General features: G+C 46.9%; 1 protein-coding gene across 5 annotated transcripts; it reads left to right on the top strand.

Annotated features, from left to right (window-relative positions):
* The first annotated feature begins 1,716 nt into the window (after positions 1–1,716).
* Positions 1,717–25,219, top strand: ATAT1 (alpha tubulin acetyltransferase 1). 5 transcript variants are annotated; one of them, XM_066581559.1, is made up of 13 exons: positions 1,717–1,860; positions 4,042–4,241; positions 6,511–6,571; positions 6,675–6,766; positions 7,369–7,429; positions 8,986–9,099; positions 9,197–9,298; positions 10,473–10,518; positions 12,998–13,069; positions 13,781–13,991; positions 20,148–20,245; positions 22,533–22,569; positions 24,670–25,219. In XM_066581559.1, the coding sequence occupies exons 2-13, from the start codon at positions 4,147–4,149 to the stop codon at positions 24,911–24,913; spliced, it is 1,233 nt and encodes a 410-aa protein (XP_066437656.1). In that variant the 5' UTR covers positions 1,717–1,860; positions 4,042–4,146; the 3' UTR covers positions 24,914–25,219. The 5 variants fall into 5 exon arrangements, 3 of the variants coding, with proteins under 3 accessions (XP_066437656.1, XP_066437657.1, XP_066437658.1); XM_066581560.1 differs by having other exon boundaries at positions 20,182–20,245; positions 24,670–24,905; XR_010787005.1 differs by lacking the exon at positions 24,670–25,219 and having other exon boundaries at positions 19,981–20,245.
* Positions 25,220–26,180: the final 961 nt, after the last annotated feature.

Genomic DNA, 26,180 nt, shown 5'->3' with positions numbered 1-26,180 from the left:
AACTCCTCAAGCGCCTCAGCTGTGAAACACATGCACTGAAAATGACATGACAACTTTGCACAGTGCATCTACATAGCACAAAACACGTATGACATTTAGGGAGGGGACCAGGATGGTGTTCTGGGCCCCTACAATTGTACTCTTCATGCCAGAAACACCCTTACCCTCAGTCCCTTAGGTACAATTTTAGCTCTAATATAATTTCCTAAGGACTGCGTATCCCACCAGGATTTCAGGTTCATTTTATAGGCAATAAACAAGTCCTTAAGATCTTCTGAAATTGGTCAACTTCTCTTGTTCTACATCCAATTCATTCTCCAAAAATCCTTTTCTAGCATCCTGTGTCCATAAGTCTGTTTCGATTGGTCCTTTGAGAAATCCTGCCATAACCAGTAATCAACAAATCACAGCACAAAGGAGGAGGAGCCGAGCGGACGGCTATATACTGATGGCCGCTACTTACAAACAGCTTACCTTCCACTATTTGTTAGAGCATTGTTCGTACCTCCGGACTGGGACGCAGGCTGGGACCGCTGCACCCGCCATGCTAGTGCACAGCACACATTCTAATGAACCCACGAGGGGACAATGGGAGAGAGCCACTGGCGTAACTATACAGGATGCAGGGGATATGGTTTCACCCGGGCACACAAGCCTTGGGGGGCCCATAAGGCCTCTCTTCTCTATATAGGGAGCCCAGTACTATGAATAAAGCATTATAGTTGGGGCCCTGTTGCAGGTTTTGCATTGGGGCCCGGGAGCTTCAAGTTATGCCTCTGGAGAGAGCTATAGTTTACCACGTACGCTACTCATGCTCGCTGCTGCCACCTCTCGGAGGGAATGCGAACTATCCTTACACACTAACTCTTATCCTCAAAACAACACGCATCGGGGATCTTTCTCAGGGAAGACCCCTGGCACGTGGGGTAACCCCACCCCCTCAACCCCCACGGTCAGCTGTCAAAAAAATTCACTATACCCTCCTCACTTTTAGTCTTCCCTGCTGCTTCAGGCGCGGTCTCCGCTGGGGAGAGATTGGCGTGGAGTGCGCCAAAGGACGTCTGACGTCAGCAAATTTTGACCAGGAATCAGCTGCATATCAGCAGCTGATTTTCGTAGCTACATTCCCCCACGTCACCCTGCAGTACATGTCAGCGCGCCCTGGCAGTCTTTAGTGAGCGCCAAGCTACCCGTCAGGTGATGCCAAAGTCATCAAGTCATGGATTTTGGTGTTGAATTTACAACTGGAATTCACAGCGAGTTCCGTCACGTGAGCGCCCCCTTGTTGTTTCCCTTATGCATCCGTTTCTCATTAGTTTGCTCTAATTTTATAACGAATCAGTTAAAACCCGCTACATGGCGCCGATGCAAATGGAATCTAAAGAGGTCAAAAAGCGTGAAGAGAAGACAGCGGCCAACACTGAGGAGCCATACATGGGCAAGTGCCGCAGAAGTGCCGCAGTAGTAATAATTGACCGTTACTAAGGAAGGCCTGGGCCGTTGCTAGGGAGCCTTCACTGCCTTTTTGACTGACAGACGGGCGATCACGTGACAGTTCATTTAGCTGGTAACGAGGGGGCGTGGTCACGAGGTAATACTACAGCCGCAAAGCCTTTTATTTAACTGACCAATCAGCGAGCGCTACATTCTGTTGCTAGGAAAGCGGTTGCCAGGTGGAAGCGGGATCGCCACCGCTGATTGGAGGGAGCTGTGGTCACATGGTGCGGCCCCTTTCGCCGCTTATCTAGAGCCGGTGCTCTTTTGTCTCGGGGGCGCGCGACGGAAAGCCGGAGAAGGCCGCGGGGGCGCGCGGGGCACTGACCGAGAGACGTTCGGTGTGCACGGAGCCTGCAGAGAACCGTAAGTGTGCCGTACTCGCTCCGTGCATATAGCAGTGTATAGGGGGCTCTCTATATGTGTACAGCTGTATATGGGGGCTCTTTTATATGCATACAGTTGTGTATAGGGGGCTCTTCTATATGTGTACAGCTGTGTATAGGGGGCTCTTCTATATGTGTACAGCGGTGTATAGGGGGCTCTTCTATATGTGTACAGCGGTGTATAGGGGGCTCTTCTATATGTGTACAGCGGTGTATAGGGGGCTCTTCTATATGTGTACAGCGGTGTATAGGGGGCTCTTCTCTATGTGTATAGCTGTGTATAGGGGGCTCTTCTATATGTGTACAGCTGTGTATAGGGGGCTCTTCTATATGTGTACAGCTGTGTATAGGGGGCTCTTCTCTATGTGTATAGCTGTGTATAGGGGGCTCTTCTATATGTGTACAGCTGTGTATAGGGGGCTCTTCTCTATGTGTATAGCTGTGTATAGGGGGCTCTTCTCTATGTGTATAGCTGTGTATAGGGGGCTCTTCTCTATGTGTACAGCTGTGTATAGGGGGCTCTTCTCTATGTGTACAGCTGTGTATAGGGGGCTCTTCTCTATGTGTATAGCTGTGTATAGGGGGCTCTTCTATATGTGTACAGCTGTGTATAGGGGGCTCTTCTATATGTGTACAGCTGTGTATAGGGGGCTCTTCTCTATGTGTACAGCTGTGTATAGGGGGCTCTTCTCTATGTGTACAGCTGTGTATAGGGGGCTCTTCTCTATGTGTACAGCTGTGTATAGGGGGCTCTTCTCTATGTGTACAGCTGTGTATAGGGGGCTCTTCTATATGTGTACAGCGGTGTATAGGGGGCTCTTCTCTATGTGTATAGCTGTGTATAGGGGGCTCTTCTATATGTGTACAGCTGTGTATAGGGGGCTCTTCTATATGTGTACAGCGGGGTATAGGGGGCTCTTCTATATTTATGTACAGCTGTGTATAGGGGGCTCTTCTATATTTGTGTACAGCGGTGTATAGGGGGCTCTTCTATATGTGTACAGCTGTGTATAGGGGGCTCTTCTATATTTATGTACAGCTGTGTATAGGGGGCTCTTCTATATGTGTACAGCGGTGTATAGGGGGCTCTTCTATATTTGTGTACAGCTGTGTATAGGGGGCTCTTCTATATTTATGTACAGCTGTGTATAGGGGGCTCTTCTATATTTGTGTACAGGGGGTTCTTCTATATGTGTATAGCTGTGTATAGGGGGCTCTTCTATATGTATACAGCTGTGTATAGGGGGCTCTTCTATATGTGTACAGCTGTGTATAGGGGGCTCTTCTATATGTGTACAGCTGTGTATAGGGGGCTCTTCTATATGTATACAGCGGTGTATAGGGGGCTCTTCTATATGTATACAGCGGTGTATAGGGGGTTCTTCTATATGTGTACAGCTGTGTATAGGGGGTTCTTCTATCTGTGTATAGGGGGCTCTTCTATATGTATACAGCTGTGTATAGGGGGCGCCTTTCTCTATGTATGTACAGCTGTACATAGGGGGCATTCTATATGTACACCGCTGTACATAGATGTGCTCATACATATATAGCTGTGTATAGGGGGCCTTTCTCTATATGTATACAGCTGTGTATAGAGGGTCTTTCTGACACTGCCTCTCATTATGGTGGGGCGTCCAGTTGGATCGCACTCGCAGCACCACCCGCCACTCAAACAGGGTCCGCCGTCTCCTGAGCCGTACAACCGTGATAAGGAGGAGTTTGAATGGTGCGGCGGTCCGACTCCATAGTGGGAAGGTAAATCTCTGTGGCGTTATTATGTGCCGTGCTTTGCTTCATCACAGAATGGCGCACGCGGTTATCTACGACTTGGTGGTTAAAACTCGCCTTATTATATCACAGAAAATAGTGGTGTAATTATACGTGATTTCCTTTCACGGGCAGCGGGACCCCCGGGGGGCTCGTTCCTAAGCAGGAAGGTTGGGGCCCACCTGAACCTGACTCCAGGGGCCCCATCTCGCAGCTTGGCGGCCCCCATAGGTTCAGTCCGCGTTTTGTCCCCTGCTGTCCATCTCAGATAGAGGATACAAAACTTCCGTCTTCTATAAAATGACATCCCACCAAAAGCGGTATACGGTGACGAGCGCCTGTACCGTCAGATACATCTCAGCCTGACGTCCCGCACTTCTGTCACGTACAGGTGGGCTCTGGAAGAAGAGGTGGGATATGACTTCAACACCAGGCGCATCTTCTGGACTTGAACTGTAGAGTCGCCATCTCCTACCCCACACCCCCCGCATTCAAGATGGAGTTTGAGTTCGACATCCACAAGATCTTCTTGGAGCCGATCACCAAGCTGGACAGCACGCTGCTCCCACAGCGGCGGCCTCTCGTCTCCAGGTAGGTAGGAACTCCTCATAGGAGGTCTGTAGGGCTCTTCGGGGGCGGGGCTCATCAGCTCCTCGGTCATGTGATCTCACTGGCTGCTGTCAGTATGCGGAGCCTAGATTGGCTGTTGCTTTACTTATCTTGAGTTGCACTCGGTCTTGTACTCCAGCTGTGTGCAATGTATCAGATGGTACAGTGGGGTGCGTGACCCGAAAACACTGAGGTGGGGGGGAGGGGTAACGAGGTGCTTCTGTCACTAGTCCCCAGGACAGGTGATGGGTACAATCTGTGTATCCACATGTAGCGGTGGTAGTGCCACATGAAAAAAAAAACATGAATAAACACCCTTTTTTGCAGAGGTTGTAGCTTTATAAAGGGAAGCGCTGAAGTCGTGCGGACAAAGCGCCGCAAAATAGTGTCAGATGGGGCATAATTTATGTAACGTCTGGACAGGGTAAAGATGAACGTACCTTCTATATTACAGTTCTAGATTATCGGATTCCAGATTGAAGACGTGTTGGTGTGTATGACCGGAGCGAGGTCAGTGTGAGGGTGAGGGGTGCCGCTATATGACCGCGGCCCCCAGACTAGCAAAGGTTCCCCTACAGAGCGTCCTGCAGATCCGTCACTTCGTGCTCTGTGAATGAAGACACAACGGACTCCATTGTGGATTTCCACTACAGATTCCACCTCTAAAATTGCGGCAGAAATCTGCGGCTAAAGCTCCGTATTTCTGCTACGTATTTAGCGCAGATCCATGTGCAGAAAAATCTGTGTGTGTAATTTGTGATGCGATTTCGTGTTGATTTGCGTTAAGAGAAGCCATGACACTTTTCAGCGCGGATCCATGCGAAATTGCATTGGAAATTCCGATTCACAAGGACATCTCCATGCGTGGATCTGCGGCAGAATGCACGGCTTAGGCCCAATGTCCACGGGCAGATTTTAATTGCGGAATCCGCGCGGTTGATTCATAGTTCAAGCCGCCATTAGGGAAGCACAGGCGTCCGCAACTGAATCAAGCATGCGGATTTCATTTGCGGATCTTTGTGTGCGGAAATCAAATCGCAGCACGCTCCATTTCAATGAGGTTCCTGCACAGACGTCTTCCATTGAAGTTACTGGAAGCCGTCCGATCCGCGGCCCGTATGCAATTGACATTGCGGACAGGCATCCGATTCCGCGGGAAGTAGGTGTTTAAAAAAAAAAAAACACACATCCGCAGTAGAGAAGACAGGTAAGCATGGCTCCTCGAGCCCCGGGCAGGGTTAGATTCCGCTGCGGGCTCCTACATGTGGAATACCATCCGCGAGTGGACATGAGCCCTTGAAGGGGTATTGTGGCGCTGGCAGATTTTTTTATTTTTTAAATTTTAGTTTTTACCCATCCACTAGATGAATGACAACTTATAGATCAGTGGGGTTCTGCCGAGAATGAGGAACCTGTGTCCCCTCTATTTCACAGTTCACGACCCATTCTCCCATTTCTGTAGTGTAGTGGTGAACAGAACGCTGGTCGCACATCTGCAGCCGTGGCTTCGTTCATCTCAGTGGGGCTGATTAACCACCATTTGTCTGCGCCATTGAGCTGAATGGAGCCCCTCTGTGTCCGACCAGCGTCCCCTTCGCCTCTACACTACAGAAATGAGAGGATGGATTGTGAACTGTGAAATAGGGGGGGATTTGGGTCCCTCATTTTCGGGATCGTTGGGGGTCCCATCAGTCAGACCCCACTGTTTTTTATCAGTTTGCACCCAACTAGTGGATGGCTGAAAACTGCAAATAACGCCCCATTTCCGGAATACCCCTTTAAATGCATTTTTAGAGGCAGAAGATGTCCGGAAAATTCCTCTTTGGATTCTGCGGTGCCCGAACAGTTCCCCTTTGTATCGCTGCGCACACAATGATGTCCGTGAATAGCTCATTATTCTGAGTCCAGACCAGACGGACTGCGGCGGGGAACAATAACCCTCACAGACAGACTGACGGCAGTGGGGAATGTAGGCCCCTCAGAATAGACTGCGCGCGATGGCGACAATATTCCTTACAGGTCCGACCGGATAACAACACAAGCTCTATTATTCATGTCTTCCGGTGGGAAACAACAACTTGTCGCCGTCTTGGAATCAAGCTGTACGAATGTCGCACTTGTATCAGTAAAGTCCTGGATCCAGAAATATAAGGGGGTCTCTTACTGACGCTGTAACTGCTGATGGCGGGCAGCCTCCGGTCGCACCATTCCATGATATCATCGATCGCTCCTCACATTTTGTACTTTTCAGCTCAGAGGCCGAGAAACAAATCATGAAGGTCCTGGATGACATCGGGAAGGCGTCAGCGAAGGTAATGTTCTAGTAGTGTTAGGCCAGACGTTGTAATATCGCCCCATCCACTAGAGGGCACCTGTTATATAAGCAGAATCCATTATCTACCTCCTCTGTTTCAGGCCCAGCGATTACCGGCGCCCATAACCAGCGCTTCTCGGATGCAGACGAATCAGCATCATCTCTATATCCTGAAGGACTGCACCCCAAAAACGTGAGAGCCGCGCATCATGCTTCTGATCCCGTAGCAGCTACTCCTTAAGTTCCATTTAATTAGTTGTATCTGTTTCTGAGGTAGTCGGATGACAACCAGTATGGCCGCCAGTGCAGCTCTCAGGCAGTTGTCACTCTGCTTCTCCAGACTCCAAAAATAAATAGGGTACCTCTATTGTACATGTTGAGTTTGGACCCCTCCATCCTGGCCATCTTGAATGCGTTGGCAGGGGGTCGTTGGGAGAACAGAAATAGCCGAGCGCCCTGCGCTGTTTCCGTAGCTTCTATGGAAGTGGATGGGAGTTACGCAAACAGCATAGAATAGCGAGCCACGCTGATTATGTAACCAGAGAGCTGTGGCAATGGCGTAGCTGACTGTGCCGCCATATGCGTGGGTGCGGCAGAAGTGGCGTAGTTCAGCTGAGCTTAGCTATGTCTGTCCTCCCAATCACCACACAATCAGTTGTGTTTCCCTTGTGGCCATGCTGGGTGGAGATGGGCGCTCCCCTCTATAAACCGGCATAATTCCTACCACCTCACCCGTGTACTGCCCTCGCCGACAGATTTCTTCACAATGTATTTCCATGTTGTCTTGTGTTTCAGAGCCGGCCGGGGACTTGTCATCGGTTTCCTCAAGGTTGGATATAAGAAATTATTTGTACTGGTAAGATGTGAACATTAACCCCTTAATGACCCGGCCCTTTTTTTTTTGTTTTCTCCTCCCCACTTAAAAAAAAAAAATCATAGCTCTTTTAATTATCCATCGCTGCAGCTGTCTGTGGGCTTGTTTTTTGTGGGAGGAGTTGTACTATTTAATGTACCATATAATGCCCGCCATCTTGGGTGGGGTCTAGTTTTTACGGCACAATAACTTTATTCTGTGGGTCAGTACGATTACAACAATAGCAAATTTATATAGTTTTGCCTTACTACTTTAGAAAAAAAAAAGTCTTTTTATGTTGCCATTTTCTGACAGCCATAACTTTCATCGATACGGTTGTGTGAGGGACTTCCTGTAGGCTAACAGTTGTGATCAGTGTTTGCACTGAGTGTGGCTGTTGCAGGCGGGTGGCAGCTGTGACAGTTGACCGTCATCCACCATATATGAAGCGGGATTGGCTCACAATCCCGCTCCATACAAATTCTGCCCGGATAGGATGTAAATGTACGCCTTGGGGTGTGAAGGGATTAAGGCTGACTTCACACTTTGCAGAAAATCCACTGCGCATCCATGTCAGACGTGACACGTGTTACATTCAGAACTTGATGTGGATTTTACTCACTCATTTGAATAGGTGAAATATGGGGTAAAAATCCACAATGTAAAGAGACCTTCTGAGGAGGGAAGATCTGCGCTGCCGGTTTAAGATTTTTTTTCCATACTGCATGCACAGGATTTCTAGAAATGTCATCCATAGTCCCTGTACTGTTAATGCTGCAGATTTTCCACCACCAGTTGTGCAGCTGAAAATTGCCAGCATTCCTGCAACGTGTGAATCCCGAGAGGCCTCTCCGCTTTGGATAATTACATCGCCATGGAAACGCATGTTGGTGAGCGCAATATCGGGCTGAGTTTCTTGGCTCGATATGGTGCTGGCCCGTGTAAATGCAGCCTTAGGAGCGTGCTTGACAATAAGCTGGTCATAAAGTTCTGCCTGCTGAGACTTTCATCAATCATCTGTAATCTGTGGGGAAACCTGGAAAGAAGTGATCAATCTCCCAACAGTGTCTATTTACGTCAGTGGGTTTTCTGTCAGGATGGGTCCTCCAGAGAGAGGCGCTCTTTGTAACCCCTGAGGATCCTGAACAAAGGACAGCCTCTGCATACTCAGCATTCCCTGACGGAGTGTATGGAAAAGGGATTTCTAGACTGAACAGCCCCTTTGAAGGGTTGGACCAAAGTAGAGTGTACTCCTCCATCCATAGGATAGGGTATAACTTTGTAATTGATAAGGGTCCAACCACTGCACCCCCTTCCCCCACCGATCTTGGGAATGGGGTCTGGAAGCTCCCCACAACAGTCACTGGCATTTGCTGACCACTTGCACTCGCCTGTCTCCAACACTCCCATTGAAACGAATGGAGTGGCAGCGCACATGTGACCGCCTGCCCCCTCTCCTGTGGTTCGGGGCGGTAGGGGGGCTCACAACCCTCCAGTCATCTGGGATTCCACTATCGTTAATGATGTCTGTACATAATGGGATGCTTCTTTCCTCTAAGGATCGCAAGGGATCACATATAGAAGCGGAGCCGCTGTGTATTCTGGACTTCTACATTCACGAATCTCTTCAGCGCCACGGATTTGGGAAGGAGCTGTTCGGCTTCATGCTCAGAGTACGTACGCGGCCCTCCTGTGCCCCGCTGTTATATACAGACTTCTCATTGGCTGCTCTTCTCTCTGTGAATATCGCTTATTTCTCTCCTGTCCTAGATCGAACAGGTTGAACCGCAGCATCTCGCCATCGACCGACCGTCCGAGAAGTTCCTCTCCTTCCTGTGGAAGCATTACAACCTCCGCGCCGTGATCCCGCAGGTGGGAAGGATGTGTTCTTAAAGAAACAGTGCAGGCACAACTAATACTGTGTCATGCATAGTGCAGGGTCTGAGGGGGAAAAGCAAGACCAGGATCTATGGGGCTCTTTAAATCCTAGCATCATGCTCCTCCTCCTCAGATGCAAAGTATCCGTTATGTCGGGAGTGTTTGGTTAATTAGTGTGATTGGACCGCACGATCACTAGAGGGCGTCCTTCGCCCCGCTGCTTCTCATCGGTGGCAATCTGTGTGATTAAACAAATTGCATTCCCCTGAGCCGGTTCTTATCAGCCTTCTTGGCACTTCTTGGTGGTCGAAGGGCTCTCTGCAGCGTTCCTTTGGGTTGCTCAGACTCATCAACTCCTTAAAGGGGTTTGCTCCTCTCATAGATGGATGTTTATCGCTATGATATGCTGTCACTTTCTGATTGGTGGAGGACCATCCACTGCGACCGCCACTGATCCTGAGAATGAAGGTGATGCAGATCTGGGTAGTCAGGGCATCACAATGCAGAGGAAGATCAGAATAGGGTACTACACTGCACCAGGCATCCCTGTCATTGTCCGGATCAGTGGACCTCCACCAGTCATAAACTGCTGGCATATCATAGTGATATATACAGTATCCGTGTGCTCTCCGGTGCTTATTGTGCCCGGCGCAACACCGCCGCAGCCAGGGAAATATGGTCTAATAGTGAGCATAAGTTTATTGTGTGCATCAAGACAAGTCTGGGATGTAGAATAATTACGAGTTTTATGTTTTTTAACTTTGATGAAACCAAACTTTTTTTTTTTAAAAAAAGCTTTTTACTTTTTTTTTTTTACATTTTTAAGTTTGTTTCAGGGACGGTCTCTCTTCAGGGACGGTCTCTCTTTTCAGTTAAGCATAACATACCGTCTATCTGTGTGATGGTGTATGAAAACCCGCTTTGGGGGCCTCTTTTGTCTGCACCATCATCAGCATTCTTATCGGTGCTTCAGACGTTTGATAGTCGGGATCTGAGTTTTTTTTCCCATCCCAGTTATTCATGCAGAAATGTCTGTCAATCACAGATTGCATAGCGACAGTTGTGCCCGCACGATTAGTGGGGACGTACATGTTGGGGGTTAGGACCCTTTATCTTCACCTCTCAGGCCTTGTGGGTTTGTACTACACAACTTAATTTTTTTTTTCAGGTGAACAATTTTGTCATCTTTGAAGGTTTTTTCAGAGACCGGAAAGGTAAGAGACAACTTTGTGTACAATCAGCAGAATGGCGCAAAGGTGTTGTATGAGTTAACAAAAAATGAATGTCACTCTGGTCCTGGGTCATGTCTGACATTGTAGTTCAGGTGAATGTTGCAGTACCAGACATGACCCATCATCAATGCTGCTAAGACCCCCAAAGTTATCATGCACCTCTTCTCTCCTATTGATGCCCGCCACTGAGACTTGGAGCACCCATAGAGATATATGTACCCCCGTTTTATACATACTGTTGGCTCAGAGCCTAATAGAGCAGACTGATTGTTCCCTAATCTTTTACAGAAGCGTTTTACTGGCCATGAGTTGTCCTACACAAGCCCGTGAGTCCCCGAACCTGTACGTGGTTCTAATCATTATGTTACATAAATACAGCACTAGAACCAAGCTCATAAAATATGTACCACACTAGAACCAGACTTGATACATAGATACAATACCAGAACCAAGCTCTGTGCGTAAATACGGCATCAGAACCAAGCTTGGTGCATACATACAGCACCAAAACCAAACTCCTAACATAAATACGGCACCTGAACCAAGCTTGGTGCATAAAAACTAAATGACTGTGATGTACGTACTTATTATATGTGATATAGGGATCCTGTAGTCGGCGTGAACGCTCAGGTTCACATTGTGCAGCTGCAAATATGGATTCATGCAGTTTAGAAAAGCAGAGTTCAGCCCCCTGCGCTCTGGTCTGGGGAGTCCGGACACATCTGATGCTGCAATTCCTGGCTGTTTTAATCTCTCGCTATAAATCTCATCATTTGTGTAATTAGCGGCTCCTTCCTTCCGTGACCCAATCTCTTTATAACCCTCCAATCCCTCAGTCCGTGCCGCCGCCGTTACGGATCACAGGGACCCCGGAGATCGTCCTGCTGACTGGACAGTAAGACCTGAAGCTCCTCTTCCCCAGACTTCTCCGTTTCTTGCTCCTCGCTGACCCCTTTACTCCCCTCTTACTCCTTCCTGTGTTGGGTAGATCCGTCACCACGGGGTTCGTTGGCGTCTTGATCTCTCACAGGATTTTGTTGCCCGCTTGTTTCTTACCATTAGGACCACATAAATAATATGGAGGGCTCTGTGGTCTCACAGTCTCTGCCTACCTTACGCACACTTGGCCCGTTGCCGCCATTGTGGGGTGAGTTGTACGCAGATCTCCTGCAGCGCCGCAGAGATGTGTTATAAAAGCCTCCCCATCATTTATGCTGCTGGTTGGTGACATTCGGCCTGTTATTCAACGGCTCCGTCACAAGGACCCTAATGAAATGCATCTCATTCATCAAAACCACAAATCGCCCCGGCAGCCAATCACAGCACGGCTTTCATTTCTTTGAGGGAATGTATCACATAGTTTTTCATTGTATCGTAAAGCATTCTTGGGCAGCCATCTTGCCTGAGCTGCAGTTAACAGCAGATATAGATCTACTTTACAACAGCCTCATGGGCCATAGACAAAATGGACAGAAGGGGGCCCATTGACTTCTATGGGGAAGTGTTGTGAGCATGCTCTGTGACCTATGCAGGCAGGAGGTGAGCTGTGACAATCACCTTTTGACTTCTGTGGGAGTGTTGTGGGCATACTCTCTGACCTGTGCAGGGTGGAGGTGTTGGACTATGTCCATCGCCTATAGACTTCTATGGTAGAGTATTGTGGGTACGCTCTTTGACCTTTGCAGGGAGGGAAAGGAGGTGAGCTGTGACATCACCTATTGTAAATGGTGAATCCTGTGTTGTCTATATGTAGGTGTCACCTCTCAGTATAATCCTGCCTATGATGATAATGAAATGACAGCTGAGTAGATTGATCCACAGAAAAGGAAGTATCAGACTATTATTAGGCTTAGTGGTCAGTGTACAGGAATGGGGAGGAGGTGAGCTGTGTCATGACCTATTGTGATTGGTGGATCCTGTGTTATCTATATAAAGGTGTCATCTTTCAATATAATCCTGCTAGTGATGATAATGAGATGACAGCTGAGAAGATTGCTCCACAGAACAGGAAGTGTCAGACTATTATTAGGCTTAGTGGTCAGTGTGAGAAATGCAGGATTTGGGATTTTTTATAATCTAGATCATGGCATAAAAAAAATCACCAAAAATTCTTAAAAATATGTTTTTCATAAAAACCTGATTTCTACAGGAGTCTGTTTTCTGAGGACATGTCCCTTTAAACTGCTCTGGAAAAAAAATAAAAGCTGCATTGTGATTGGTGGCTGTTCTCAGTTTTGATAAATGAGGCTCAGTATTAGTGACCTGTTAATCAGCCCCCCGCCCGCCTTCATCCGGGAGGACGTAGGAATTCCCTCTCTATCTTCTCCCTGATGTAGATTTTCCTGCCCCTAGTGTAGCACCCGGGAGCATGAACCGGACCTAGATGTGTGTGTGTGTTGGGGGCCCGCTGTCAGACAATAAGCAGCCCTCTCAGAATATTTTCTGCCTTTTCTTCTTTCAGCCCCAGGAAGGAAATTACCCCCCAAGCGAGCGGAAGGAGAGATCAAACCGTACTCCCTGTCTGAAAGAGACTGTAAGGACTGGGCTGGGGAAATGACATGTAATGTATATAAGGAGCCACATCCGTCTGCCCCTACATTCTGCTGGTACCTTAAAGGGGTTGTCCAGTTATAAATTATTGCTGGCCTATCCTCAGGACAGGTCATCAGTAGTAGCTTGGTTGGGCCAGGGAACCCCACTGATCAGCTGTTTGCAGGACCGGTGCACTGAACTGATTTCTACAGGAAGCACACAGCTGTTCCCACTGCAGTGGCCAGGCTTAGTATTGCAGGCATTGAAATGATTGGGAAATTTGCTGCAATACCAAGCCTGGCTTCTTGCAGAAATCCGTTCAGTGCATCAGCCCAGAAACAGCTGATTACCTGGGATCCCACTTGGCGGATCCCCGCAAATCTACCATTGACAACTTATCCTGAGGACAGGCCATCAGTAGTTTACAATTAGACAACCACTTTAATGTACCAACCCTTCTTCTACTTGTGTACCTCCCATCATTGGAGGAGCGTCTTAGCTTCCACCCACACAGATCATTGTCTTCTTCATGGTGACTTCCTAAAAACTACAGCAGAGTAAAAATGCTGTTTTTTTGTGACATGAAATGAGTCGATGTCTTAGTTAAAATATGGGACCCGTTTTCTGTAGGCATCCCTATTGCTGTGAGCTGGACCCCAGGGTGGGGACTCTTAATAGAATTGGGCTGATGTCTCACTGTTTTTACTTCTAGTTTTGAGACATGAGGAAGGTCTCCCTTGGCCCTTCAGCCAGGGACAGTCGTCCCTTAACCGTGCCGGCAGTCTTGGCTCTTCTCCTACACGGCCCAGAGTCATTCCTAGAGAAGATGAATTTGTGAAGTCTCTCAGAACTTGCAGACCGCATTCACTACAGAGAGCGGCTAACGGTGAACAGGAGGACTCTTCCCAGAGGAGAAGGACCAGGTAAAGGGGGTTAATGACCACTCGTACTCGGTGTACTATGGGGCATGTCTGAACCCTGAACTGTAGGCCATGTGGCAAGCATTTCCTTGTGCTCGCCTATAGATGCTGTGCAATGTTTTACAGTCCTCCCAGGTAAGAGAGGGATTGTTGAAGCCTTGTTGAGCACAACTGCATGTGTATATAGACTGACCATAGGAAGGGTTCCTTACAGAAAGAGCAGTTAATGCCCTATCACAAGATTTACAAGTAATGAGTATCACCTCTTCACAAACCTACTTTGTCTATGTAAAGAACACAGAGGCCTTACGTTTTTGCCACTTTCCTGTCTAAAGGTGGCTGTACACCACAGATGACTCCCTTTACCCGTACACATGCTTGCACAGCCTATGTCTGCCATCCTCCTCCTCCATCACTAGGCCCCTCTGTCTCTCCTCTTCCTCTTCCAGGACCCTCTTTCTCCCCTTTGTCTCCCCCTCCTCATTCTCCTCCTCTAGGCCCCTTTCTCTCCCCTCCTCCTTCTTCTCCTCATGGCCCCTTTCTCTCCCCTCCTCCTTCTTCTCCTCATGGCCCCTCTTTCTCTCCTCCTACATCCTCCTCATTCTCCTCTAGGCCCCTCTGTCTCTCATCCTGCATTCTCCTCCTCCTCTAGGCCCCTCTGTCTTGCCTCCTCATCCTACTCCTCCAGGCCCCTTTGTCTCCCCTTCTCCTCCAGGTTCATCTGTCTACTCTCCTCCATCTTTACTCCTCCTCTTCCAGGCTCCTCTGTCTCCCCGACTCCTCCTCTGTCTCCCTCTTTCTCCCACTCCCCTCTTATCTCTCTTAAGAACATGTCTACCTCTCTTCCTCATTACGGCTGCCATCGGGGGAGGGTTCAAATAGTCCCTTACACTCAGCTGGCTAGTTCGGCTATCGTATATCTTGTATATGGCCACCTTTATAAACTTGACAGGTCACTGAGAAGTGATGTGCAGAGATGTCACCACTGCCCGGGGCTTGTCTTTAGCTTCCTCTGTAGCTCCTGTATCCAGTTGTGCTATCGGTAACGGTGATCGTGACATTGTGATTGTAACGCTTTGTGATCTTCAGGTTTCCTTCTGTCTGTCACTATAGATCTTCCTCTTCTTCTCTCTCCTTCCTTTTCTGTGTCCTCCCTACGTTTCTCTCCTTCAGCTCCCTCAACCGCCCTCAAAGCATTCACCATTAACCTGATCTTTTTATGCCATCTGAACTCCATTGCCGTCATAAACCTCCCCCCTCTCCCACTTCATCATTCCCCGTGGATCTGCAGTACTAGTAACTGGGGAGTTAATGAGTATTTCCTAACTGGACTCCATCTGTCTTCTCCAGTAACTTTTCTTCAATTTTCTGGGATTCGCATCAGTTCTTCACACTGGATTTCATGTTTTGTTACTTTTTCACTTGGGGAGCAAAAAAGGAAAATACAAAATCTTCCACAGCACAGAGAACGGCCACCTGGTCATGGACACCACTATAGAGGACAACAATACAAAACAGGGCCACCCAATCATGGCCACCTCTGTAGAGGACCACACTACAGAGTGGGGGCCGCCCAATCATAGACGTCTCTATAGAGGACCACAGTACAGAGTGGGGCTATCCAGTCATAGATACCTCTGTAGAGGACCACAGTACAGAGTGGGGCCGCCCAGTCATGGACACCTCTATAGAGGATCACAGTGCAGAGTGGGACTACACGTTGATGAACATCGCCTTAGCGGACCACAGTACAGAGTGGGGCCACCCAGTCATGGACACCGCTATAGAGAACAGTCCTGTCCACTGTAATTAATGTCATGAGGTCACTTCATGGACACATTACCTGGAGATGGTGAGGAAATGAGTCCCTGGGATCACCGTCCACGTGTGAGCCGTCATGATCCTGTGGTAGACAGTGGAACATCTTTAACAAACATTCCCGTATTTTACATACATATATATATTCAGTTATGTCCAGATTAATTTCCTTTGGAAAGCCGCATTGCCCTACATCAGGAATTCTTAGCTATTGCTATTAAAAGGGTCCTCCAGTTTGGAATTCCCAGTTAATAGAGGGGGTCCTCTGTTCAGGATCCTCATCGCAGTGGAGAGCAGTTATAAAAGCCTCTCTCACTCTGTCCTGCATTACACAGACCATCCATTGATGTAAATTGGCACCGTGTAATGCTTCATTATTTCCTGTGGGGGCGCTGCTGGGAAATTGCACACTTATAGTTTAACCTACAGTTTACAGCTAACCATTGAGGATCACAGCAGGAGGACACAGTTGTAATCAGCCTGCAGTTACAAGTGCTGGTAACTACACAGGGGTAGCATCAGCAGCTTCCACTCCTTGCCCAAGTGTGTATTAGAAATAATAACGGGCGCCCGTCAGCTGATCAGTCGGGGTCCTGAGTTGCAGACCCCAACCAATCAACTATTAATGACCTATCCTGAGGATAGGTCATCAGTAGTATTTCCCTGGAAAGCCCATTTAACCTTCATATCTCATACAGGGTGTATGTGCCTCAGGGTGTGACATGCTTACCTCGTGTGGGGTCTTGTAGATGTTTAACAAGGGCTACTTATTTTGCACTTTAAGAGCACAAGTTGTATTGTCGTAACTTGGACCGTGAACAGCGAAGACGGATGGGAGCCTTGTACACTGGCCGGTCACAGTGAGCGCGCCAGTACCTTATTATGTGATGGAGACAACTGGTTTTAAGGATTTGCAAAAATGTCTTACTGTAAACTCAGACTGTGACTGGGGCTACACACTGACTTCAGTGAGAGCGGATATAAAGAGCATGGCTCTCCCTCTCTCTCTGGAGACTCCGTCCTGTCCGGCTTTACACAGACAGTACATTGATGTGAATGAACACTGTGTAATACTCTGTTTTCCCTGTGGGGGCTCTGCAGGGAAACTAAAGCCTTACTGACAGTTTCAGCACAGATTACATCTGATCAGAGGGTCCCAGCAAGGAAACACTTTGGGTTAAACTAGTATGTGCTAAGAGCATTCATTGTATACTTGCTGTGTCCTTTTCAGCACGATGTCAGTTACTGAGCGCTGTAGACTGTTAGCTGCTCTCAGCCAATCAGAATGTTGTTGAGTCCATTGGCTGACGGCAAGGAACAATGGGAAATCCTGGACTCTCTTATCTGTCTATATCAGGGGTTTCCAACCAGTGACAGGAAGTAGACAGCTCCATTCCCACTGTAGTAATCAAGCTTGGTATTGCAGGCCATTCTCTTGAATGGGAACTTTGCCTGTAATACCAAGCCTGGCCACTGCAGTGGGAACAGAGCTATCTGTTTCCTGCAGAAATCATCTCAATACACAAGAGCACCAGCCCAGAGAACAGCTGTTTGGTGGAGGTCCTGTGTGACACACCTCTGCCAATCTACTATTGATAATCTGTGCTCTGGATTGGCCACCAGTAGTTTATAACTGGACAACCCCTTTTAAAGTGGAGCTGTCTCCTGAGATCCCACCCTGTAAAGGTGATAAGACATCACAAAACATAAGGTGACATGTGACCTGCGGCTTCACAGGATTTATTTTGTCTTTCGTGTGTTTTTAGCATTTTTGTCGTAGCAGTGCATTGTGTAACACGTATTTTATGGCTGGTAGGTCGCTGCGGCTCATTTCTCCACCATTGACAAGTATTGGCTCCTGATCGCTCTGTCCTCTCCACCTTGAGGACTTCTCGGAGTTTTCTATCTTCACCATTTTATACACTAACAAGATTAATTGTTCAGTTTCATCTTTGGCACAGTTCGCCCCTCTAGGAGGACGGGTGTAATAAAGTGTCCGCTCCTATGCTCTGTAGGTGGCGTGCGCACCCAGAGTAACCAATGGGAACAGTTTTGCGGTTAATAGTCTACTTGACTGGATCAATAAAGAGGCAGAATGATGATGAGATCTGTGTGCCGCTCACTTATTATCATGGCTGTCATATGATCTTGCATCTCAATCACATATAGGTGTGTTACATGGAACGTCTCTCACCTGAAAAAATGCAGGCAGAGCTCTGCTGATTGTGGGCGGCACCTGTATTCTGCAGTTCAATTTCTATGACTGTCCCAGGTACCACCTGGAATTGGCGTGTTTTTGGGGGGGTTTTTTCCCCTACATTTAGCGGTTGAGAAACGCTGCCATATAATAACAGCCTACGGCCAGTCTCACACAGGCGTTTGTAAAAACGCAGATTTTTACACCATTTTTAAATGGTGTTTTTAACGCACCATTTCATTGCAATGGGTGATGAGGTGCATTAAAAAGCACTGCAACACACTAAAGTAGAACAGGAAGCATTCGATTAGTGTGGCGTTAGAAATGCCAAGCTAAACGCTCACCTGAGAAGCCCCATTGAAATCAGTGGAGGCTCAGTATGCTGAAAAAAAAACTCCAGTGGGAGAGTGGCCTAAGGGTATATTCACACGAACAGAACCAATCATGCTTTTTCTTTTTTTTTTTTTTTTTTGCAACAAGTTTGTATCACTCCAGTGCATCAAAATTAAAAAATGAGGTAACTTTACAAATCGTTTCACTTTGTGCATACGGCTCCTGTGCAGAGCATTGTAACTCCACGGTGAAAGCAGCAAAAAATCCTCCCCTGGGGGGGTGGGAGAGAGAGAGAGATCTCCTGCTATCCCCCATCCCCCCGAGCACGCTCGGACAAGAATGCAGTTACTTGAGAAGAGCGAGGCTTGCTTGAGTAACTGACTTATCCGAGCGTGCTCGCTCCTCTCTAGTCTTGATGTTTTAATGACCCAGATGAGAAAACTCAGACTTTTGTTACTTACCGTAAAATTAATTTCGTGTCACGTTTATTGGGGGACAGCATCCACCCAATCTTCGCAGGCTAGAGCAGGAATCTTTAATCTTTCTGAGTTTTCCCCACACCCATTTGTTTCTTCTCAGTCTTCATTGATTTGTATCATAGATTAATTTGTGTCTCTCTTACTGGTTTCGTATAAACTGATTTAGCGTTGCCTCCTAGTGGCAGCAGCTATAACCAAGGTTTTGCTGTCTACCCCTGTATTGCTGCAAGGAGCAAGACCCCCCCCCCCCTTCACAATAACAGTGAAGAGAAATGGATTTTATGATAAGTATCAAAACTCCTGTTATCCGTGATTCCCTTACGTCCAACAGCAGCACAACAATGGGGTAAGTTCTGCCCCTGTGCACTGTTGGGACTAATGGAATTTTTAATTGATCAAATTAAACACTTTATGAACTAGAGCCCCTGACCTTATAAAAAAAGCTGTCTAACCCTTCCCACCCCGTGTTGGGCTCAGTAAAGTCTGATCTGGCTGGAATCGGATTTGCTGTGCAGCTTGGAGCTTGTAATATATATTTATCGACCATTATAGGTTGACATTTCGGCTCTCGGATGAGATGGCTCTTGGGATGGTTAATTATGAGTTCTGCCATACATGAGGGCCCTCCCTACAGGATGACTTGTTGCTGAATCCCCATGATTCTGCTGCTGTAGGACGTAAGGGAAGCGTTGTCCACCACTGTTAGGTTTCTTTCACACAAGCGATTTCTTGCAGCTATTACCCCCGAGAAAACCACGCTGGAAAATCGCAGCCATGTAAAGCATTTGATTCCAATGCATTCATTTACATGGGCCGTTTTTAGTCGAGAGAAAAAAAAAATTGTGACTATAAACTCGCCAAAACGCAGAGATTTTTCTTCACATCCTCTTATGGGGTCTCGGGGCTTTAGTTAATTAGTATCTGTCCTGATAGTACACAGTGGCATAATTTACCCCATGGTTGTGCTGCTGTTTGGACTAAAGGAAAGCAGATTAACAATCATAAACCTTAATTTCATCAGACAATCTATGTGGCTGTGACGGTCCAGATCCCTCGTTACGCCTTTTCCACCATTGCATTTACCCAGCATTCCTTGCTGTTTTTCTTCCAGCCTTTATGAAGAACAGATTGTTCAGATACAGTTTGACTTTCTTGTAACCTACAGAGAAGAACGTCTCCAGACACTTGTGAGGGTGATGACGCCATTTGTCATTTGTCTCTTATTTCTCTGCTCTTTTACGTCATTTCCTGCACCTCCATCTCCTTTCCTTCATCCTTTCCTGCTCGCTCCTCCCTCCCGCTCCCTTCTGTCTCTGTTGCTTTGTCTCTCAGTGATATGAATGTATCCCGCGGACTCATGGCTCAGAGGAACTGCTACAGCCGCTACACGTGTCCCTCTCCGCCGCTTCTCACCAGGGCGCCACCTACAGGTATGTGCAACCTTTATACTATAAAGTGCTGAATAATGAGGGAAACGAATGGCTTCGGGCTCTGGAGCTCTATCGATTTAACGATATCGGATATTGGTTTTTATTCTGTGTGTGAGGGTTATGGAGACCATCAGGTGATGTTTTTCTGCAGGACACCTTTACTTCTGCAACTTTGTAATATTTTTTGGTCTTACAATTCACCATTGAATCCCGTTTCCTTAACATTTTTTTAAGAGCTCTGCTATCATTCAGTGGGTACAACCAGAAGCTGAAAACCATTAGTGACTTAAAGGGGTTGTCCCATTCCAATTTTTGTCCCTGTTATTAATGCCTCTGAGTGTGTGAAATACTCTAACAAACATTCCCAAGTCCTTTCCATTATGTTTTCTCCATCTTGCTTCTCTGTTTTGGTATGACTACTGCTGGTCTGATTTGTAAATGCCCTGCACTTCTAGCTGTGTCACTTCTGTAGTCATTACCCAGGTATACTTGCACTAGATCCGCCCCACACTCAATCCCCTCTTTCACTAATCCCACCCACTACACCCAAAATGGCCATATTGAGACTCCAGTGTGGTATCAATTCCTACTTCCCCTTGCATGCTTCTGTGCATGCGCAGGGTGGAGTTTGGACTGCGCATGCGTGTGACTTGATCAGCATAACTAGTAGGAATTGCCAATTACCACACTAGTGACACGCCACACATTGCCCTGGCCGGAAGAAAAGCCTCTTTACAGTGAACGGGATATCAGTGGAAGTCCCAAAAACACATGGGAATGGAATCCCATAACCACAGGTCCTATCTTGGAATCTACACACTACGGGATAAGACAATATATGAGAAAGATGCTGCAAGTAGCAAGTCTCATTCAAGGGACAACTCCTGTAATACTTCTCGCAGTTGAGGGTTTGCTACAGTTGTATCCAGTCTAGACCATCCATGTATACTGAACAGCCTGGGCTCCAGACTTGATACGTTTTTAGGGCCTGTTTTCATTATCTATTCTGCAGGGAGATTCCATCTGTTTTACGTTTAACCTATTATAGACACAAACCCTTTTTTGGACCTAAGAACGCAAGGATTTTTGGGGGGGATTTTCATCTCCACTTTGCAAAAGCCATAACCCTTCTGTCGACATGGGCGTACGGGGGCTTGTTATTTGCATGGTGAGCTGTAGCTTTTATTTGTAGCTTTTTAAAAATATTCTTGTATTAAAAAACAAACCCTCAATTCCTCCATCATTTTTTTTTCTTACAGCATTTATCATGCAGCAAAAATGACAAATTTTTTTCTGCAGGTCTCTACGATCAAAATACAAAAATATATATTTTTTATTCTTTTCTACTTTTGCACAATGAAAAGCATTTTTATTCTTTGCATTGCTGTATTCAAAGTCTGGTACATATGGTCTTTGTATAATTTTATTGCAATTTTTTTGGAGCCAAAATGAACACCAAAAAGCATTTTGATTCAGATATTTATATTTTTTTATAACATTTTTCCAAGCAGGATAAAAAGTGACTTCAATTTATTGCATAGGTCGTTACTAATCCAACGATACCAAACTTTTTTTGTTTTTCCCCATCCTTTCTTTGTAAAAAAAAAAAAAGTAGGCAAAAAATTATTTTCTTTTTTATTTAGTTTTAAAAAAAAACAACTAAATAATATTTTTAATTTTTTTTTTCTGGCCGTGTAGGGGACTTGAACATATGAAGCTATAATCACTCTCTGTATTGCAATGCATTATCGCTAATCATAGCGATCACAGGCCATGGGAGACCTGAAGGCCAGTGTCAGGCGTCCAGTTGCCATGGCAACCCATTGACCCTTCACAATCACATGGCGCAGGGATAATGACGTCAGAGGACTTTGTGAACTCTTTACATGTCCTATCAACATTGCAGCATGTAACGGATTAACAGTGAGGATTGGTAAAAACACCTATTCCCGCTGTTACAGCCGGAGGCCAGCTGTCAGTCAAGCTCAGCTTCTGTGCCGCGGCATCCAAAGGATGTAAGTTTGTCCATTTGTGGGAACCCCTTCCCTGCTTGGACATAAGTGTATGTCCTGGGGCAGGTAGGGGTGAAAATACAGAACCCGTAAATGAAATCTATTCCTGCCATTTATGAAATCTGTTGAAACGCTCCCCGTTTTGGCAGGTTTCCCTTCATTTTCTGCGTTTTGTGTGGAAAAGAATAACGTAAAATGTCTTGCTTTCTTTTCTGTTCAGAGACGATTTTTACCCTTTCAGTCTTATATTTGTTATTTCTTCTCTCTCCCTCTAGTTGACACTACAGAAGAAGAAAATGAAGCTGAAGAAGGGTAAGAGCCCTTCTGTACAATGCCATGTGTCAAACAGGAGGGGGCGCTGCAGACTTGCTCTTCTGTGTCACTTAGACACCCCGCAGGCAGAGGGCGGCAGTAGCTCACTTCTTTCAGGTGGTTGCCTTCACACCATCTATCCACAGCCGAGTCTTGAAATTAGAGGGATGAGACCTGGTTGTCTACAGTATATAGGAGAGAGAGACTGGGGAGCAGGATCTCCTCCATGTCAACAGTGTATGGGAGAGAGAGACAGGGGAGCAGGATCTCCCCTATGTCAACAGTGTATGGGAGAGAGAGACAGGGGAGCAGGATCTCCCCTATGTCAACAGTGTATGGGAGAGAGAGACAGGGGAGCAGGATCTCCTCTATGTCAACAGTGTATGGGAGAGAGAGACAGGGGAGCAGGATCTCCTCTATGTCAACAGTGTATGGGAGAGAGAGACTGGGGAGCAGGATCTCCCCTATGTCAACAGTGTATGGGAGAGAGAGACAGGGGAGCAGGATCTCCCCTATGTCAACAGTGTATGGGAGAGAGAAACTGGGGAGCAGGATCTCCCCTATGTCAACAGTGTATGGGAGAGAGAAACTGGGGAGCAGGATCTCCCCTATGTCAACAGTGTATGGGAGAGAGAAACTGGGGAGCAGGATCTCCCCTATGTCAACAGTGTATGGGAGAGAGAGACAGGGGAGATCCTGCTCCCCATGTCAACAGTGTATGGGAGAGAGAGACTGGAGAGCAGGATCTCCTCCATGTCAACAGTGTATGGGAGAAATAGAGGAGATCCTGCTCCACTGCCTCTATGTCAACAGTGTATAGAAGAACGAGACAGTGGAGCAGGATCTCCTCTATGTCAACAGTGTATGGGAGAGAAAGGGACTGGGGAGCATAATCTCCTATGTGTCTCTCTCTCTTTCTCCCATATACTGTAGACATAGAGGAGATCCTGCTCCCATCTCTCTCTCTCTTATATACTGTAGACATAGAGATCCTGCTCCACTGTCTCTATTTCTCCCATATGCAGCACACACATAGGAGTTCCTGCTTCCCTATCTCACCCAAACACTGTACACAGAGAGGAGAGCAGATCCTGCTCCTCTACCTCTCCCATATACTGCATGCAGATAAAAAGAAATCCTGCTCCTCTATGTCCCTATAGCATACCCTCAGAAACAACATGTAGAACATTATACAGCAGTACTGAGCAGTGTAGATGTGAATTCTTTGGGGAAGATAAAACACTAACAACAACAGAGTTGCTCAGTGTGTCTATCTCTCTCATTTTGCAAGAGAATAGGACTAAAAAACTGTCCGGGTACGGGTTTTGCTCCACCCCTCTTTTTCCTCCTCTCTCATTTTGCAGCCGCTTCCTCCCCCTCCTCATAGATTCATATGGGCAGCATGTTACCTGATGCCTCAGTGAGATGATAATCTGTTTTATCTTTGTCTGGGAGAGAGAGAGAGGAGTAGGGGGAGTAGGATCTCCTCTATTTCTACACTATATGGGAGAGAGACGAGGGAGCAGGATCTCTATGTCTACAGTATATATGGGAGTAGAGAGAGAGACGGGGGAGCAGGATCTCTGTCTACAGTATATATGGGAGTAGAGAGAGAGACGGGGGAGCAGGATCTCCTCTCTCTCCCATATACTGTAGAAACGGAGGAGATCCTGCTCCTCCGTCTCTCCCTGTCCACAGCATATGGGAAGAGAGACGGGGAGCAGGATCTCCTCTATGTCCACAGCATATGGGAAGAGAGACGGGGGAGCAGGGTCTCCTCTATGTCTACAGTATATGGGAGAGAGACAGGGAAGCAGGATCTCCTCGCTGTGTGCACTGTATGAAAGAGATGATGATCATAATGGGGGAGCAGAATCTCCTCTTCTCTATGGGAAACGACATAGCAGCTGATTTTCCCCTTTTTAATATGCGGTGTCCCGGTATTACAACAGATCCACTGACAAATCCCAGCCTTTACCTTTGCTATCAGCTGCTTTATAACAGCCTGTATTCTGTCTCATTCATAGATGCATCTTGTAGGGTGTTATTACAGCCGGGTTACATGACTGTTTACTGTTTTTTACCATCACATGTCTGCAGTGGTGACCGAGGAGCAGCAGAAGCCCCCCATAATCAGGATAAGCAAAGCAACATGGCATTCAGTGAATGGACACCGGGAGGAGTAAAAAGCCCGGTAAGATACCGGCAACAGGTTGGACACTGCAGACCTGATGACTGCAAGACTCTTAGTTTGGAGAAACCATCATGGACGGTTCTGGGAACAGTGATGAACGCACAGTGGATAAAGCGGAAGCAGGAGATGCGGGGAACTCGTCCATGGTGACAGAGGACTCGGCAGACAATACCACTTGGCACTGACACTTTTTTTTTGTAATTGATTTTTTTTTTATCAGTAACTTTTAATTGAAAGATTTTAGAATGTATAAAGAAAGCAGGTTTACAAAAGCGCAAAATCTCAGAATGGAGAGATTGGAAAAATAATTGTTACATTAATATGAGTTACATTATACTGAGCAAAGTGAACGAAGATCCAGGAACGATGATGGAAGAATCAGGAAGGACATCTTTAATGTTTAATCTGTTTTAAGTATAAGCAGGAACAAATTAAAGACTTCTAATGACAAACGTATCAAGCATTACAATGGTGTTTGCTCCAGAGTACACGAATTACAGCTGGTGAGGCAGTTAGTCACTGATGTAGTCCCATCAGGAAGGTGACGTCCTGCGCGTCGCATCAGCTATATAAATGGATTCCAGTTTGCAACCAAGTCACCCTATAGCAGGGCGTATGTGAGCGATCCCTTATAGTAAGAGGAGACCCAGGGAAGCGAATCATCATATATGTATTCACTAACCGGTGCCTAAGGTAGCAGCTGATACAAACAATCGTAACATCGTTATAATAAAGAGAATGGAGATGGATGTACGAAGAAGAGACTGAGTGAGAGAAACATAAAGGAGGCAGGGAAAGGAAAAGACGAAAGAAGACAAACACCAAAGAAGGAAAAAAAATAAAAAGGGGAGGAGACACAAATTTAGGGGGAGGGGTTGGGGGAGGGGTTAACCCCAATACGTTTAGAACATTTGAAGTTCTTGAAAGGAAGTCCACATAGCGTATGAGCCCCTGTTTGAATTAAACGAATTCTCCGCCACCATCTCCTTCGTGTGCATTAAGTAGTTCAGTTCTTGGATAAATTCCGGCCCTGTTGTTGGGTGGGGACTCCGCCAGCGATGGGGAATCACGGTTTGGTGCTGCTGTCACAAAGTGACTGTGTGCCTTGTTTTATCTGGGCAAAGGGGCCCAATATAATGGAAAGAAGGGCGAATTGGGGGAACACATCAACTGTGCTATGTGTAACTTGTCCAGTACTTCTGTGACACAGTCTTCCATATATACTAAGAGCTGGGCACTCCCACCAGATGAGCCTGGCTGCCGCATTCAGGATGGATTGGAGGGGGTAGAGTCTGCTGCAGGGGAGGCCGATCAGCAACGAGTTGTAATAATCGAGCCGGGAGTGGATGAGGGCAACAGTGAGCGGTTTTAGCGTGTCTACAGTGAGAAAAGAGTGGATTCTTGCGATGTTCTTGAG

The sequence above is a fragment of the Eleutherodactylus coqui genome, chromosome 10 (assembly GCF_035609145.1).
Source record: "Eleutherodactylus coqui strain aEleCoq1 chromosome 10, aEleCoq1.hap1, whole genome shotgun sequence".
Classification (NCBI taxonomy): domain Eukaryota; kingdom Metazoa; phylum Chordata; class Amphibia; order Anura; family Eleutherodactylidae; genus Eleutherodactylus; species Eleutherodactylus coqui.
The sequence above is the reverse complement of the archived record's forward strand: the minus strand, read 5'-3'. Positions and strand labels throughout refer to the sequence as shown.